The sequence below is a fragment of the Daktulosphaira vitifoliae genome, unplaced genomic scaffold, assembly GCF_025091365.1.
Source record: "Daktulosphaira vitifoliae isolate Bord-2020 unplaced genomic scaffold, ASM2509136v1 Scaffold_5, whole genome shotgun sequence".
Lineage (NCBI taxonomy): Eukaryota > Metazoa > Arthropoda > Insecta > Hemiptera > Phylloxeridae > Daktulosphaira > Daktulosphaira vitifoliae.
The window spans coordinates 25,695,219-25,711,720 of record NW_026099576.1 but is presented as its reverse complement, the minus strand read 5'-3'; the positions used below and the strand labels follow the sequence as shown (position 1 = coordinate 25,711,720).

The 16,502-nt window shown below is 25.6% G+C and overlaps 1 protein-coding gene across 1 annotated transcript in view; it reads left to right on the top strand.

Moving 5' to 3' along the window:
* LOC126908435 (TATA-binding protein-associated factor 172) overlaps window positions 1–15,469 on the top strand; it is a 22,227-nt gene extending 6,758 nt beyond the window's left edge. Inside the window, exons 10-34 of the mRNA XM_050690492.1 lie at window positions 1,989–2,125; window positions 2,193–2,458; window positions 2,524–2,752; window positions 2,806–2,961; window positions 6,257–6,383; window positions 6,995–7,338; window positions 7,406–7,572; window positions 7,636–7,753; window positions 7,829–7,957; window positions 8,605–8,661; window positions 8,718–8,822; window positions 10,245–10,404; window positions 11,270–11,376; window positions 11,452–11,719; window positions 11,802–12,175; window positions 12,928–13,079; window positions 13,138–13,487; window positions 13,547–13,647; window positions 13,740–13,871; window positions 13,989–14,137; window positions 14,251–14,376; window positions 14,439–14,601; window positions 14,697–14,833; window positions 14,896–14,977; window positions 15,223–15,469. Of these exons, the coding sequence (XP_050546449.1) occupies window positions 1,989–2,125; window positions 2,193–2,458; window positions 2,524–2,752; window positions 2,806–2,961; window positions 6,257–6,383; window positions 6,995–7,338; window positions 7,406–7,572; window positions 7,636–7,753; window positions 7,829–7,957; window positions 8,605–8,661; window positions 8,718–8,822; window positions 10,245–10,404; window positions 11,270–11,376; window positions 11,452–11,719; window positions 11,802–12,175; window positions 12,928–13,079; window positions 13,138–13,487; window positions 13,547–13,647; window positions 13,740–13,871; window positions 13,989–14,137; window positions 14,251–14,376; window positions 14,439–14,601; window positions 14,697–14,833; window positions 14,896–14,977; window positions 15,223–15,396 (4,310 nt within the window). The 3' untranslated portion in view covers window positions 15,397–15,469. The remainder of the gene's footprint in view (window positions 1–1,988; window positions 2,126–2,192; window positions 2,459–2,523; window positions 2,753–2,805; window positions 2,962–6,256; window positions 6,384–6,994; window positions 7,339–7,405; window positions 7,573–7,635; window positions 7,754–7,828; window positions 7,958–8,604; window positions 8,662–8,717; window positions 8,823–10,244; window positions 10,405–11,269; window positions 11,377–11,451; window positions 11,720–11,801; window positions 12,176–12,927; window positions 13,080–13,137; window positions 13,488–13,546; window positions 13,648–13,739; window positions 13,872–13,988; window positions 14,138–14,250; window positions 14,377–14,438; window positions 14,602–14,696; window positions 14,834–14,895; window positions 14,978–15,222) is intronic.
* Window positions 15,470–16,502: the final 1,033 nt, after the last annotated feature.

The following is a 16,502-nucleotide window of genomic DNA, read 5'->3' as shown; positions in this document are numbered from 1 at the left end:
TTTTAGCTTCGATGCGAAGCTGAGAAGGTATTGGTTTTACTATGATGTGTTTTTTTTTTTTTTTGTCTGTTACCACTTTTTCTCAGCTCTCACCGAACAGATTTCTTTCAACGATACGTCAAAAGATCACAAATTGTATCTAGTCGAAGACATTACCCTTAAAAATTGAAAAAAATTCCTTCGTTCCCTGTAAATGGGGGAAACCTCCAAAAAAATTACAAATTTAAAAATAGTTAATTTTCGAAATTTTTTTCAATTTTTTTTACTAAAAACTGCCGTAACTTTTTCAAAAATAGACATATCAATACAATTTTTTTTTATAGATGCCTAATGTCTTTACCTATCATTTGGTATATTTTTTTATGTAAATTTGACCCTTTATCTGCCCGCAGGAGGGGATTTAATATGACAACTTTTTCAACTTAACTTTTGAAAATGTTCGGGAAGGTCTGACACTTTTATATATATCTTAAATTAAAACTAATGTAATATACTTTAATTTGAAAAAAAAAAATTTGACCTCTGGACTAGTCTTCACTGTGAAAATGGCTACCAAATGCTATTTTCGTGTGAAAATTCTCGATTTTATTTTTTACATTTTTAACTTTATAATGCTATAACTTATTGAAAAGTGTATTGATCAATACAATTTATTTATGAGAAATAATATATTTTAATAATCCCTTTTTCATTTGACNGAAATAATATATTTTAATAATCCCTTTTTCATTTGACATACTTTATCTTAATCAGGATATTAATAAGGAAATAGTAGTTCATGTAGATGTTGGAATAATCTACCATTTTTTTTAAATTAAACACTATCTAAAGATTTGCATCGAAGCGTTTATTTTTGATAGTGATTTTAATCATTGTCAGATATCATTATACTTGATCCAACTATGCCACGTCACCACTGTGCCATGACACCCCTGTGCTGGGTTTTTTTTTACTTAAAATTGCCATAACTTTTTTTAAAATAACTAAGTCAATATAATTCTTTTTTTTTATGGATGCACGATGTCTTTAACTATCATTAAGTATATTTTTTTTTTATAAATCTGACCTTTTTTTTTTTTTGATACCTTAGGTATTTTCATTTTATTTGTTATATTTTTTAGAAAATCTAACCTTTAATTGGTCAGGGAGATTCATAATGTAGTTCTTACATGAAAATTTAACTTTCTTTACTTCTGGAAATACTCTAAACTTTAAATTTAATTTAAATTAAAACTTAAGTTACATAATATAAGCCAAAAAAAACGTGTCCCAAAAACTTTTCTTCTTTTTATAAAGAGCCTCCAAAGTTAAATAAAAATTTTTATTTTTATTTAAAAAGTCATCACTTTTTGTGTTGTTATAATTTTCTTCTTCAATATTTTTTTTTCAATTTATACCTATATTTTAGGTCAAACTATATAATGTAGGAGGGGAAGGTAAGTACCCCATTCAACCCCCCTTTTATAAAAACAATAAATAATAAAGATTATAGTGTTAGTTATAAATATGTTTAGCGAAAATTATTTCTGTTTATAATGTTAACCCAATAAGTATATTAAAATGAAGGGAGCTGTCCTTTTTAAACAAAATATTCTAGCTACCAATAGCTTATGGTAAATTAAAATTTAATAATTGAGACATTGACCCACTGTGTTGGGTTTATTTTCTTTGTTGTAATCTATTCTTAAAAAGTTATCTGCTATGATAGTAAGAACTTCTTAGTTCTATAAAAATATTTACATTTACTCATATTTATATTTAAACTAGTTATTTGAGAAACAACATAAGTTATATATAATTTTGTAAAAATAAGTTTAAAACTTTATTATTGATGCTATAGTTTGTACTTAATTAAAAAAAATTTAAAGAGAATATTAAAATAAAATTTATTTACTATAATTTGCTCTTGATTTTGTCGAAACTGATTCAAGTGTTCATCAATTTTAACTATTTATTGTATGCTGATATTATTTATATATGTATGATAGGTTTTATTGTCAAACTTATGTCTGAAGATAATGTTATGAATGTTGTTAATGTTCTTACCCAGCTTATTGAACATAATGACTGGACAACCAGACATGGTGGACTTCTAGGCCTAAAATATTTGCTAGTTGTAAGAAAAGTAGGTTTTATGAATTTTTTAAGTTATGATTTTTTTTAATTCATAACTATTAATTCAAATTTTATAGGATCTTATTGAAAAAATCTTACATAAAACGTTCCCATACATATCTAAAGCATTAATGGATACAGTAGATGATGTAAGTGCTGTAGCAGCTGCAACTTTGATACCAATTGTAGAAAATGTAATGAATTGCAATGATGCATGGGTTTCTGATATAATAGCCATTTTATGGAAAATGTTAGCTGTACAAGATGATTTAACTGCATCTTGTAATAATTTTATGACTCTATTAGCTGCATTATTTAGCCTTCCATCGGCAAAACTACTAACGTTAGTAAAAAATTTGTTATTTATTTTTAACATCATATTTTAAAATAAACTATGTTTGTTATTAGAAATGAACCAGTTCTTCAAGTTTTACCACGACTTTGGTCATTTTTATCACACAATGCTACTCAAGTAAGATTAGCAACTATTAAGTCTTTAATTACTTTAACATCAGCTCCACAATTAGCTTTTTCTGACAGCCTCGAAAATATAAAATTACTGCAAGATACTATGAAACTTATTTTTTTAAGAGCTATGACTGAACCAGATGAAGATGTACAAACTAAAATGAAAGAAGTATGATAATTAATTTTCATTTGTTGATAAAATAAAACAATTTTATCTTGTAGGTTTGGGTTAATTTGCTAACTAACAGTTCATTAACATCTCTTTTGAATGCTGCTTGTCCATTAGTTGGTTTATGGTTGGCTATGACTATGCAGTCAGAAAGAATACCATATGATACAACAAATATTATTCAGAATATATCAACATCACCTAATAAAGTATGAATGAATATTTTTTATTTAATATTGTGTATTCAAAATCCTAAAAGTTAGGGGAAATCTGCTTAATATGATTCATGGGTATTTTTGATAATATTAAAAATATTTATGAACCAAAAATTCATTAGATACGTGACTTATAATTTTATATTTATAGTTATGTACAGTTATCACATGTATTCACATTATCAGAGAAATTTTTTACACATTAAATATTAAATATTTAATACAAAATAGAATTTTTTTTTTTTAAGGCCTTTGAGACTATCTTGCTGTAGAACAAATCCTCCCCCATTCCTCTCTATTTTCCGGTGCCTCCTTCCAATTCATGTTGCCATACACCACTCCTCTAGCATTTAGGAAATCCTTTTTGACTTCATCCCAGCGTAGCCTTGATCTCCCTAGTGATCTTTTGCTTCTTTACATGTAGAGGCAAAGTAAAATTTATTTTTCTTGTTTACTTGGGTTTTCTTGAAACACTCTTTGAACCATTGAATCTTGCTTTCTACATACGTGGCCTGCCCACTTCAACCTACTCCATTTGATCTCATTTACAATATTTGGTCTATTGAATATCTCCATTAGTTCTTGGTTATGGCTTCTCTTCTGCCTACTTTCTATTTGACATTCATTCTTCTGCGTTACAAGAGTACCCAGGTATTTGAATTCTTCCATTTTTTTGAACTTATACTGACCAACTGTTATGGTTTCTTTTGCAGAAACATTACCTAGTAGTTCCCTATTAACTTTCATGTACTGCGTTTTTTTCATGTTGAGATTTAGCCCCACCTTTTTTGGCGATTCTATTAACCTTTCACATAAACCTATCACTTCCTGTTCCTCTTCCCATAGCAGGACTATATCATCTGCATAGGCGAGCAGACTAAAGCAAGTTTTATCCATTATTTCTCCTTCATCTCTTCCAATATTCATTTCTCGGATGACCTTCTCTAGTACTAAATTAAAAAGAATTGGTGACAAGGCATTACACTATCTAAGTCCGGTTTTTACCTCCACCATCCTTGATGTTATGTTTCTTACTTTAACTTTAGTCTGTTTTATACTAGCTTAATTAAATTTACTATTTTCCTTGGGAAATGGAAATCTTTTAAAATTTTGGTTTTGCTAGTTCTATCTATACTCTCATACGCCTTTTTAAAATCTACAAAGATTATATGGAGTTCCTTATTGTATACCCAGCTTTTGTGGAATAGCTGTCTAATTATAAAAATTTAGTATGTCGTTGACCTGTTTTGCCTGAATCCACATTGATAGTCCCCCACCATGTCTTCGGCCAGAGGTTTGATTCTATCCAGGATGCAATATGATAATACCTTATATGTTTTATCAAGCAGCGGTATTCCTTTATAGTTCCCACAGAATTGCATGTCGCCTTTTTTATGGATTGGGGATATATTTGCTATTCCCCAGTCTACCGGTAAAGTTACCTTTTCCCACACTTCATTTATTAACAAGTATACACTCTCTATCATTAAGCTATCTGCATGCTTTAGTACTTCTCCTTGAAGGTTATCTTCCCTGGATGACTTACGGTTCTTGAGTCTTTTGATTTGTTGTTCGATTTCCTCCTTTGATGAGGCTAGGCAGGGGTCATCATTGGGTTCGTTGCATCCATATGTATATGTAAATGTATCTACTGGTTCTTCACAATTGAGTAGTTTTTCAAAATACTCTGCCCATTTCTCCATTATTTCTTCTTGATTTATCACTAGGCTTCCATCATAATTTTTTAAAAAAATTTCTTGTCTTCTGTATCCTCCTTTAAAGCTATTTACTTTGTGATATAGCTTGTCTTGTGTGATCTGTAATCTTGTTCTGCTTCTTTTATTACATTTTGAACATACTTTCTCTTTTCATATCGAATAATGTTATGAGCTTCTTTTCTTTTTATTCTAAAGATTCTTTCTTTTTCATAATTTTCAGCATCATTTAGCCATCTTTCTCTTGATATTTTCTTTCTGTCCAGGGCTTCTTGGCATATAGTGTTAAACTATGTTTTGTTCGTTATATGGGCTTTTCCTAAAACTTTCTCTGACACTTTTCCGAGAGTATGTTTAATTATTTTCCATTGTTCATCTACTGTTTCAGGATTTGAGTTAACTTCTCGTATAATTTCCTATATGTTTTCTTGAAACTGTCTAACTTTCCTATTATCCTTGAGTTGTGAATGTGTTAAAGCTTTCATGGATTGTCTTGTTGCTTGAAGTGCTTAAGGATTTATCCATAATTGTAGCTGAGTTCTGAAGATGAAAACTCTGCAATGAGTACGAAACGTCAGAACTCAACTACAAACATGGATAAATCCTTATCCTTCAGTTTCTCTACATCATACCTGACAATTTTCGATCTCATTTTCTTACTCATTATTTTTAGCTAAGCCCTAAGGTTGCTTGCTACTAGAAAATGGTCGGAGTCGCAGTCAGCTCCCTCTATGTTCTTACATCAGTTATGTTATTGGCGAATCTCTCATTTACCAATATATGGTCTATTTGATTTGAGTACCTACCACCAGGTGACATCAATGTCCCTTTATGTATGTTTTTATACGGGAACATTGTACTCTTGACTCTAAGACTTTTCCCTATCACTAAATCTATAACTTTTGTTCCATTGTCATTAGTTATGTCATGCTAACTGTGGATACCAATAGTTGGTCTAAATGATCTCTCTTTCCCTATTTTGGCGTTCATATCTCGTAGTACAACTTTTATTTTACTATTACTTATCTCTTCTAGTAGTATTTCAATCTCAGTATAAAAATCTTCTTTTTCTTGTTGTGTTTTGTCCTTTGTGGATGCATGTACATTAATGAATACGATATCAAAAAACTTAGTCTCTATTTTTAATAACGCTAGTCTTGGGTTAATTACTTTAAACTTGATCATATTTTGTGCAGCACCGAGTCTGTTAAGTGTTCATACATTCCAAGCTCCAAAAGTGAGTTCCGTGTTTCTGTTTCCATATCTTTTCCCATTGAATCTAGTCCGAGGCTTGTTCTTAGGTTCCTAAATAAAAAAATATTTTTATGAGGCAGGGTTGTTAGCCCTGTGCTCAACCCCCAACTTGGAGGACCATACTACCCCAACCACTTACGGTCAGTCAGTCTATTGAAGGGTACTTATTAAGGTACACTGGGTGATGGGAATGCCATTTTCCCTAGACCAGTAATATACAAAATATAAATTAATATAAAATAAAATTTTATTTTTTCTTCAGTTGCCCTATTATAATATAGTTAATGATATATTAAAATAATTATATTTTTCCTATCTAGGTAGAAAATCAAATGAATGAATCTAATTTGGATATTAAGTATTATATAGGAGGGAGTGAAGCTATTCCTATTGATCAACGAGAAAAAAATTCTAGTAGAGCAAGACAATTAGGAGCTGAAATGTTAGGTAATAACATTATTGTAGAGCTACAAACCAAAACATGTTATTGCCAAAAATAAAAATTTTGAGTTTGATATCAATTCAAATCAAAAAATACTGCAAAATTTGATAATAGCATCAAAATTGATACATTTAAACAAATTATTTTATTAAAAAACTTCTATAAAAAATTTATTTTATATTACAGTAAATGTAATTTATTTATTTATTAGCTCTTTTGTAAGATTAGAAAGATAATAACTCATTTTGACTTATCACCCTATAATTATACTACTATTTTTAAGTACACAAATGTGTTAAGTTTAATTTTAATACTAAACTGAATGTTGAGATGAAAATATTAACTTTATGTGCTTTAAAGACAATAAAATTACAAAACTTCATATTATCATCATTATACATATAAAACATATGTTATATAATTTATCTGTTTTATTTAACAAGTGCGCCTAAGATATTTGTACATTTAGGTATTACTTTATTTAATTTAATTTAATGTATTTAATGAAATTATGTTTATGGTATTTAAGAAAAAATTCTATTTAAAATGCTTATGCTCTTATAAATTAAAACTATCATAGGGGTTTTAAATTAAAATATCTATATTATATTTTTAGGTTTATTATCTAGTTACATAATACTTCCTGCACCCAATGTATGCTATGAAAATGAAACTGAGTCACCCATCTCATGCTATACAAAATTAATAATCAGTCACCTTGAATCAAATGTGGCTATACAACAAAGAATGGTGTCTATGGTAATATCAGAATGGTGTAAACAGCAAAAAATTGATAGCAAAGCTGTTAAAGTATTAACAGAAAAAATCATGGAATGCATGAATCGAGTAATTTACTATGATGAAATGTCATACTCTATGACAAAACTAATTCAAGATGCAAATGATTTTTTAGCCTCTTTAAAACATTATAAGTTGACTATTCCTAATCCAATTAATCAAGTTAGTAATTATCATAATTTTTAATTATAAAGTATGTAGTATATTAACTGGTTAAAATATCACGAAGGTTATAACATTAGAACAAATTGAACAACTTTCTGGACCTGAACTTGAATTAATAATATCTTCATTGAAACATAGACCTAAAATAGTACAACAACTAGAAGACAGAAGACTTGCATTATATCAAACTCAAAAACAAATCAGTGCAGATCTTGCTTCTTTAACTGTGTCGTATGTAATATTTATTTTTTTTTAATCTGAATTAATTTTAATGTTCAAAAGTTGATTATTTAGAACAAAAGCATCTTTGGCTGGAGCATTAACAATGCTTCAATATCTTCCAGAGAAAATAAGACCAGTCGTCAAACCATTAATGGAATCTTTAAAAAAAGAATCAAATGAAATGTTACAAGTAAGAATTTGTATTAAATTTTAACTTTTGTAAAGTTGTACTAACTATATGTGTATTAAATATTTTACTTTTTAGAGAAGATCTGCAGAAAATTTGGCTATTTTAATGGATTTATGTGTAAATCGATCATCATGTCCTAACACAACTATAATTAATAATTTATGCTCATTCTTATGTGTTGATTCTGAATTTACACCAAAAGTAGTAAGAAATAAGAAATTATGATAAAAAAAATTTTAATCCTCTACATCTTTAAATAACGACCCTCAAAATTATTTATAAGATACTTTGAAATCCTATTTATTATTTATTCCTGTCGTATACCTGTGTATTTAAATTTTTTTATATATGTATTAACTTGTATGTGATTTTAATAAGGCTCAAAAGTTAAATAATTTTTGCATTGCTTTCAGAAAATTATTATTACTTAAAAAGTAAAAACAAAAATCTTGCTTTGAAATCTTCCTAAGCATTTTAATTTTTAATAATTATTTTAATTAAACTTTCAGAGTTTACATTTAACAATGTAGGAAATTTGTTCTATAACTAAATATATTTTACTATGAAATATTGAAAATCTGATCAAGTTTTCTAATGTAAAAAAAGTATTATTAGTAAAAATGCAAGGTAATAAATAAAAACTAAATATTTACATTTATAATTTATAAAAAAAATGCATAAAATGAAATTAAACCTTGAATTTTTTATAGTAAAAATCCAAAAAAGTCAGGGTCAAAATATTATAAATTTGAATTAAACTGTATTTTACTCCATTAAATAATTAATCAGTTCAATGTAATATTATGAATGACTTCAACTTTAATACATCAATTTTAATTTGTTTATTTTAGGGAGGTGATGACTATTCAAAATATGAATTGATTCTCATGTACCAAAAACTTCAACAGGTAAATTATATTAGTTTTAATTTTAAAAAATTATTAATCATTTATAAAATATTAAGAATGCTGAAAAATTACTTATGAAGAGAAATGGAAGTAGAGGACCTGGCAGACCTCCAACACAGTATAATATTAATATAGAAATTGTGCAAAATTATGAAAATCAGGTATAATTTAAATATATAATTATTTGTATATAATGTTCTCATTGTCATGTTCACTTAAAAATAAAAATTACTAATAAAATTAAATTTTAGTTTCATCTAACGCTAGAAGTAATAATTATTTTTTTAGAAATATTTATATTTTTTATCAAAATTTAATTATAAGTTATGCAATATAATTTTAATTAAATTAGAAAAATAAAAATGTTTTCATAATTTTTAAAAATTTTATTCTTATTCCATTAAATATTATTATTTATCTTAAATTTATATTTATACATTTGGTGATTCTTATGATTCATACTTATATATAGAGTTATGCTTTTAATGCTATCCAATCAATTTCTCTTAAAAGAATAATTATTTGTAAACTTTTTTTTATATTTAATAGTGATATCAAATTAATTTTTTAAGTACCATCATTCACATTTAACTAGATTATATAAGAGAAAATTATGTTATTAACAAGAAAAACATTTTAGAAATTATTTTAAGTATTGACTGGAGGGAGAAAAGGATGTTGCTATTTTTATAACTGGGTATTTTTTGCCCTACTATTCCTCCCATCGATACTTATGTAACTTACAAAAGCAAAAAAGTTTACAAAAAAATTGAATGGTAGCGTTAAAAGAATAATGCTGTAAATATATATATATAATGTAAAATATATATATTTTAATAAATAGTACAAATGTAAATAAATTTGAAGAAAATAATTATTTTATTGTGTCATTTCACTGTTTTTACAAATTTCAATATCGCATAAACTAAACACGATAGACAAAAAGTTGTTTTAGACTAACATATTTTCAACAATGTTACAAAATACATGCCAGTTAATTTTATAAAACAAATACAACAATATAATTCATTGTTTTTGACATTTATATAATGGAATTTCAGTATTAATTTAAATTTTGTTTTTATAATTTTTTGTTTTCATTTTGTTAAATATTTGTGGTAATCTGAAAAATGTATCTATTTGTAACATTTAAACAGATATACTAAAAACAAGTTTTTATAAAAATTGTAACTGTATCATTTTTATTAGTTTTATGTTACAAAGAAATCTATACAAATATTTTTTTTTTTTAAATGTTATTTACTATAATACTGATTCTATGCAATTTTTTTCTATTTGTAATATCTAAAAAGATACACATAAAATCTAAATTTCTACCCTTTTTCGTCAATTTTAAATCTTTGGACACATGTGAAAAAGTTAAGCTAGAACCCTCAAATTATACTAAAATTTTCTGTTTTCTATATAACACAAAATTTTGTGCACATGGCATCAAATTTTATAAGTTTGATTAAGGAGCACTCTAATATATGTATTATAGAAAATAGTAATTCATTGTGTATAATTTATACCACTATTATTAAATTATTTATTGACTGTTATATTTTTTTTGATTTTTATAGGATTCTAAATTGCTTAATGTATTGCAAAGAAAAGGTGCTACGTATGCATTACAAAAAATTTGTTTACATTTTGGTGAAGATTTACAAAAAAAATTACCTCGTTTAATTGAAATAGTGTATAATAATGTTAAAATTGCAAACATTTCTACATATGATCAAAGTATGTCAATATATCACTATTGAAGGATTTAATTCAATAATCAATTATGTCCAAATTTTAAATTATTTAGATAATCCAAAACATTAAATAATATTAGTAATAAACTTTGATATTTTTATGTCATGTATGATATTACTTTTTCTATTAAAAGATATGTCTAATCAGTAGCATACCCAGGATTTTTAAAGGGAAGTTAATACCAAAAAACAATTTTAGTGACTTTTTTTTAGGTGTTGTTTTACTTAAAATTTTGGTTGAGCACAGCTAATCAGAGGGGGCTAGCCCTTCAAGCCCCCTAGATACACCACTGTATCTGATTGTCACCAAATTAAATACAATTATTTTTATTAGAAAATTTAAAACATGATTATTGAGAAATGTTTAGGTAAACAGTTATTGCACTAATCCTTCAATTGGGTTAATTTTCAAATTTTTTATGGATTAAAGAGATGAATTAATACAAATATTATTTCTGCTGTACTTAGCTTTAAATTGTCTACATTTATAAAATTATAGCATAATTTTAAGAGCTTTTAGAGTTTATAATCTGTCTTCTATAATATTGAATTTCAGAATTTTTTAAATGTTTAAATTTTATGACAATTAAATAGTGAAATCAGATATTTTGTTAATATTATGAGATGACTTATTATTACCATCTACTTATTACCTATGAATAGAGAGCAGATTTATATGCATTTATAAATTTTATTATGTTATACAAACACATCATCAGCCAGTACTAATATGGTTTAATAGGTTACTAGATTTTTTATTTTTGTTGTTACTAGAATGATTACAGTATTACATTTTTATCATAAAGTGTGTTTTATTTTATAATAATATAAATTTCTTTCAAATTTAGATGATGACTCGTTAAAAATGAATGATGAAGTAGCTCAAGAACTTGTTAAAAATTTACAAGTATTCGAAATAGTTTGCTCAAAAATTCACCCATGTTATACTTTAAAAGTATTTAATTTTTTATCTAATACAACAATTTACTTACTAATATCTAATTAATATATTCTTATGTTTTTTTCTTAGCTTTTAGAGCTTTTAGATACTTTTAGTAACCTTCTTATGTGTCAATATTCATCAGTTAGACACATGGTAGCTCGATGTTTAGCAGCTTCTGTTGATTTAGACTCGGTGATCACAATGACAACCATTATAAATAATGTTCTACCACTGCTTGATGCTGCAGATTGTGATGTTAAACGAAAAGGAGCTATTGAAGTTATTATATGTGTAATTGATAAATTACAATTAAACATTGTGCCCTATATTGTATTATTAATGATACCATTATTGGGTAATTATTGTAAAATTCATTTTATTATAAAAATGACATAGTTTTTTTTTTAATTTTAACACATATTTTGTGTACTATAAAGGTCGATTGAGTGATCAAGTTGAAAGTATAAGAAAACTAGCATCTCAATGTTTTGCAACACTTATACAGCTAATGCCATTAGATGGTGGAGTCCCTATTCCACAAAACTTAAATGATAATATAAGTAAATTAATAGAGTCACAAAGACATTTTTTGGATCAACTATTTAATCCAAATCAAATTAAAGACTTCAATGTACCAGTTATAATTAATGCTAAATTACGTTCATATCAACAAACAGGGATAAATTGGCTAGCATTTTTAAATAAATATAAATTACATGGAATTTTATGTGATGATATGGGATTAGGAAAAACAATACAGTCTTTATGTATATTAGCCAGCGATCATTATACCAAAAACAAAAAATATATGGTAAGATAATATTATGTTTTTTCTGTTTTATAAAAGCACAGATCTAATCAAAATTTGTTGATCCTCCTTCTCTAAGTTGTAGATTAATTAATTATTTAAGATACTATATAATTAACTTGTGCTATATGTTTTGATAAGAAAACTCAAATTTAAAAATATTTTTGTTATTTTACACTATTTGTACTAATTTTAAATTAAATTTTTTTTTAAACACTTCAAAAATTAAATATTATTTTTTCCTTTTCTATAGAAAAAAATTAGTAGTCAATGTAAATCTACTACAGTATACATATTTACCCTCAAAAAATTTTAATCTAACATAATCTCACTTTATAAAAAACGACTTCTTAAATTGGTTTTCAAATGACCGTTTAAATTATTATAAGTTAAAACTTTAATTTACTCAATAATACCAATATTTAATATTTATAATTAAAACATTAAAAAAATTCTACCATTAATAAAATTTGTATTTTTTGACACCAATTTTCTCAAAAATAGATTTTATCTATTTCTGATAAAGCCAACTTAGTTATTAACAAGTTCATATTTATTTATTTAGACTAACAATTTTTTCAATGGTTTAAGATTTTAAAATTAAAATTTTATTTTAAAAAAATCATATTTAAAGCATAAAATCGAACCGTTATTTTATTAATAATTAATTTATTAAATCATATTATTTTATTAGTAAGATAATCAACCATTTTTCCTTTAATGTATTAATTCAAATGTGTTTGAAATAATTTTAGGATAATAATTCTCCAGATTCAGTTCCTCTACCATCTATAGTAGTATGCCCTCCTACATTAATTGGTCATTGGATTTATGAGGTTGAAAAATTTATACCTCGTGATGTATTAAGACCATTACAATACTCCGGATTGCCATCAGAAAGACAAAAGTATAAATATAATTTATTCATAATATAAATTATTTTCAACAAATCTTTATATTTTTAGATTACAAGCTCTTGCCAAAGATTACAATCTATTTGTTGTGTCTTACGATATTGTTCGTAAAGATATAGAATTCTTTTCTAAAATTAAATTCAACTATTGTATATTAGATGAGTGTCATGTAATAAAAAATGGTAAAACAAAAGCAAGTTTGGCTATAAAACAATTAAAAGCTAATCATCGATTAGTTTTATCCGGAACACCAATACAAAATAATGTATTAGAGTTATGGTCTTTATTTGACTTTTTAATGCCTGGATTTTTGGGTACTGAAAAACAGTTTGCTGCTAAGTACAGTAAACCTATATTGGCTAGTAGAGATGCCAAGTGTTCTTCTAAAGAACAAGAAGCTGGTGAGTTGAAATAATATTGTTATAATTTTAGTAACTGATTAAATAAACAACAATTCTAGGAGTTCTAGCAATGGAAGCATTACATCGCCAAGTTTTACCATTTGTTCTGCGTAGAATGAAAGAAGATGTGCTGAATGACTTGCCTCCAAAAATTACACAGGTTATATTTTATTATATTAATTGTAAAAATATGTGTTTTTCTAACATTTATTTTTCAAATGTAACATTTTATTATTTGTTGTTAAATTGTAGGATTATTATTGTGATTTAAGTTCTATTCAACAACAACTTTATGAAGACTTTTCTAAAACACATATTCATAAGCATTTATCTGAAACGTCAGAAAATCTATCATATCCCACAAATAAAAATAATATGTTACAAGTAAGCACATACAGGTGTTCGGTAAGTAAGTAAACTTACTTACTGAACACTATATAAGTACTTGCTACTACTTAATACTTACTGTTCATTTATTCTTTAATGAATGCAATATTATAGGCCTTACGTTACTTGCAAAATGTGTGTAATCATCCAAAATTAGTTTTAACTCCTCAACATCCTCAATATTCACTTATAATGAAGCAAATTAAAGACACTAATTCTAAATTAACAGATATTCAACATGCTGCAAAACTACCAGCTTTAAAGTAAATTTTAAATTTATTACTTAATATTTTTAATAATCTGATTATTATTCTTTAATCAATTTTTATTTATTATTATGTGTTTAAATCAAACAGTAAAATATTTGATTTTACAGACAACTTTTGTTGGACTGTGGTATTGGTTTAGCGGATAATGATAGTCCTATTATTAATCAGCATAGAGCGTTAATATTTTGTCAACTAAAAGCTATGCTAGATATTATAGAAGAGGATCTTTTTAAGTGTGTAACTTATAAAATACACAAAGATAATAAAATTATAGTATTTAAAATCAAATTTTCAGAGCCCATATGCCAAATGTGTGCTATCTACGTTTAGATGGAAGTGTACCTGTTTCTCAAAGATACTCACTTGTTAATCGATTCAATACTGATCCATCTATTGATATACTTATAATGACAACTCAAGTTGGAGGATTGGGTCTTAATTTAACAGGAGCAGACACTGTATGATTTATAAAACACAGATTTATTTTATATAATAATCTATACTTTTATTGTTATTTTTTAATATAAAAATTGCGTGATTGTTTTAATAATAGGTTATTTTTGTTGAACATGACTGGAGCCCCATGAAAGATCTACAAGCAATGGATAGAGCACACAGGATTGGTCAGAAAAAAGTAGTTAATGTATACCGTTTAATAACAAGGTCAACACTAGAAGAAAAAATTATGAAGTAAATAGTTAATACAAAAGAAATATTCATATAATTTTAATGCTTGTTATTACATTTTATAGCTTTCAGAAGTTTAAATTAAAAACTGCTAATACAGTTATAACTTCGGAAAACTCGAGTCTACAAACTATGGGAACTGATAAGGTAAATTAAAAATGAATAATTAGTAAAAATTTGCTATTACTATGAACTATTAAAAATCATTTTCAAGTATTACTATGTTTATATTTCACAAAAAAAAAAAATTATTATTCTGATTAATTTTTGCTATTTTCGTGGAAAATTGAAAATAAATTCTCTATTTAATTATAATACTTGATTTTTAAGTGAAAATACTTTTTGTTGTACAATTATTTGTGAAAATTTTTTATTTAATGAACTGTTTTCAGCTGTTAGACTTATTTTCATTGGATAAATCGCCAATGGACAAAAATAAACTTAGTTCATCAAGTACATCTATTAAATCAGTTCTTGAAAATTTACCAGAACTCTGGGATACTAAAATCTACGATGAAGAATATGATATAAACAGTTTTGTTCAAACATTGAATAATATAGATTAATTTAAACAATTTTTTTGTATGATACATGTATTTATATTTTTAAAAAAAATCAAAATACTTTTTTTTAATTTTATATGTTATTTTAAGTCATAATTTATAACAGTTATTATATCAATGAAAATGAATTCAATAAGTTCAATTTTAAATTGAACTAGTTGTTTAAAAATTACTAAAATTTAATTCTGTAGTTTTTTAGCTGTATCTTTTGAATAATTCAAAAGAAGAAAGATATTTTGCATATTAGTCTTTCTTAGGATTAAAAATAAATTATTTAAAATCTTTTGATATGCAAAAGTTATGCCAATTAATAATATTTAATTTAATTATTTCACTTTCAGAGAAAATTAAAATTCCATAATTTTTTTTTTTTTTTTGAATACCGAGATGTATAAGTAAAATATAAGACTTCCAAAGTACCTAAGCAACAGGGTTGTTCCGAGGAGGGTTGACACACATTACTAAACACCATATTTAATAATTTTCATTGGCAATTTTTCGATTAATAGGCTTGTTTTTATAAAAAAAAGGTCTTACAATTTTTTAAAAATTATTCTGTCATCAAAATTAATTTTTACCCCCCCCTATCACATACGAAAAAAAAATGTTGCTTCGGAACAGTCTTGCTTAGCAGTTCAAAAAATGAAATTAATAATACTTTAAAGTACTTAATTATAATCAATGGTATATAGGGCTTTTGTACTGAGTAAAATAATTTCTTCCTATAAAATTTTATTAAAATAATGTATTAATAAGGAGTGGAAAAATTGAACCCGCGAAAATGCAGTAACTAAATCTTAAATTGTTATATTATATGTTTCCATCTTTTTATGTTACTAAACAATAAAAGTTAATACAGTAAAGTTGAAACATTTTTAGATTGATATCTGACAGTGATTAAAATCACTCTTGTAAAACGCTTTGATACGTATTTGAAAGATATTTTTACAAATTAAATATACAAAATTTTCAACTTGAAGATTAATACTTTTAGAAGACAAGTCATTGAAACGTCTCACTTTTTAAAACCATGAAATACATTAAGCTTTTATTTTATTTAAATTATGTAAATTTTTTGTTTTATAGCAAAATTTTCATAATAGACAAAT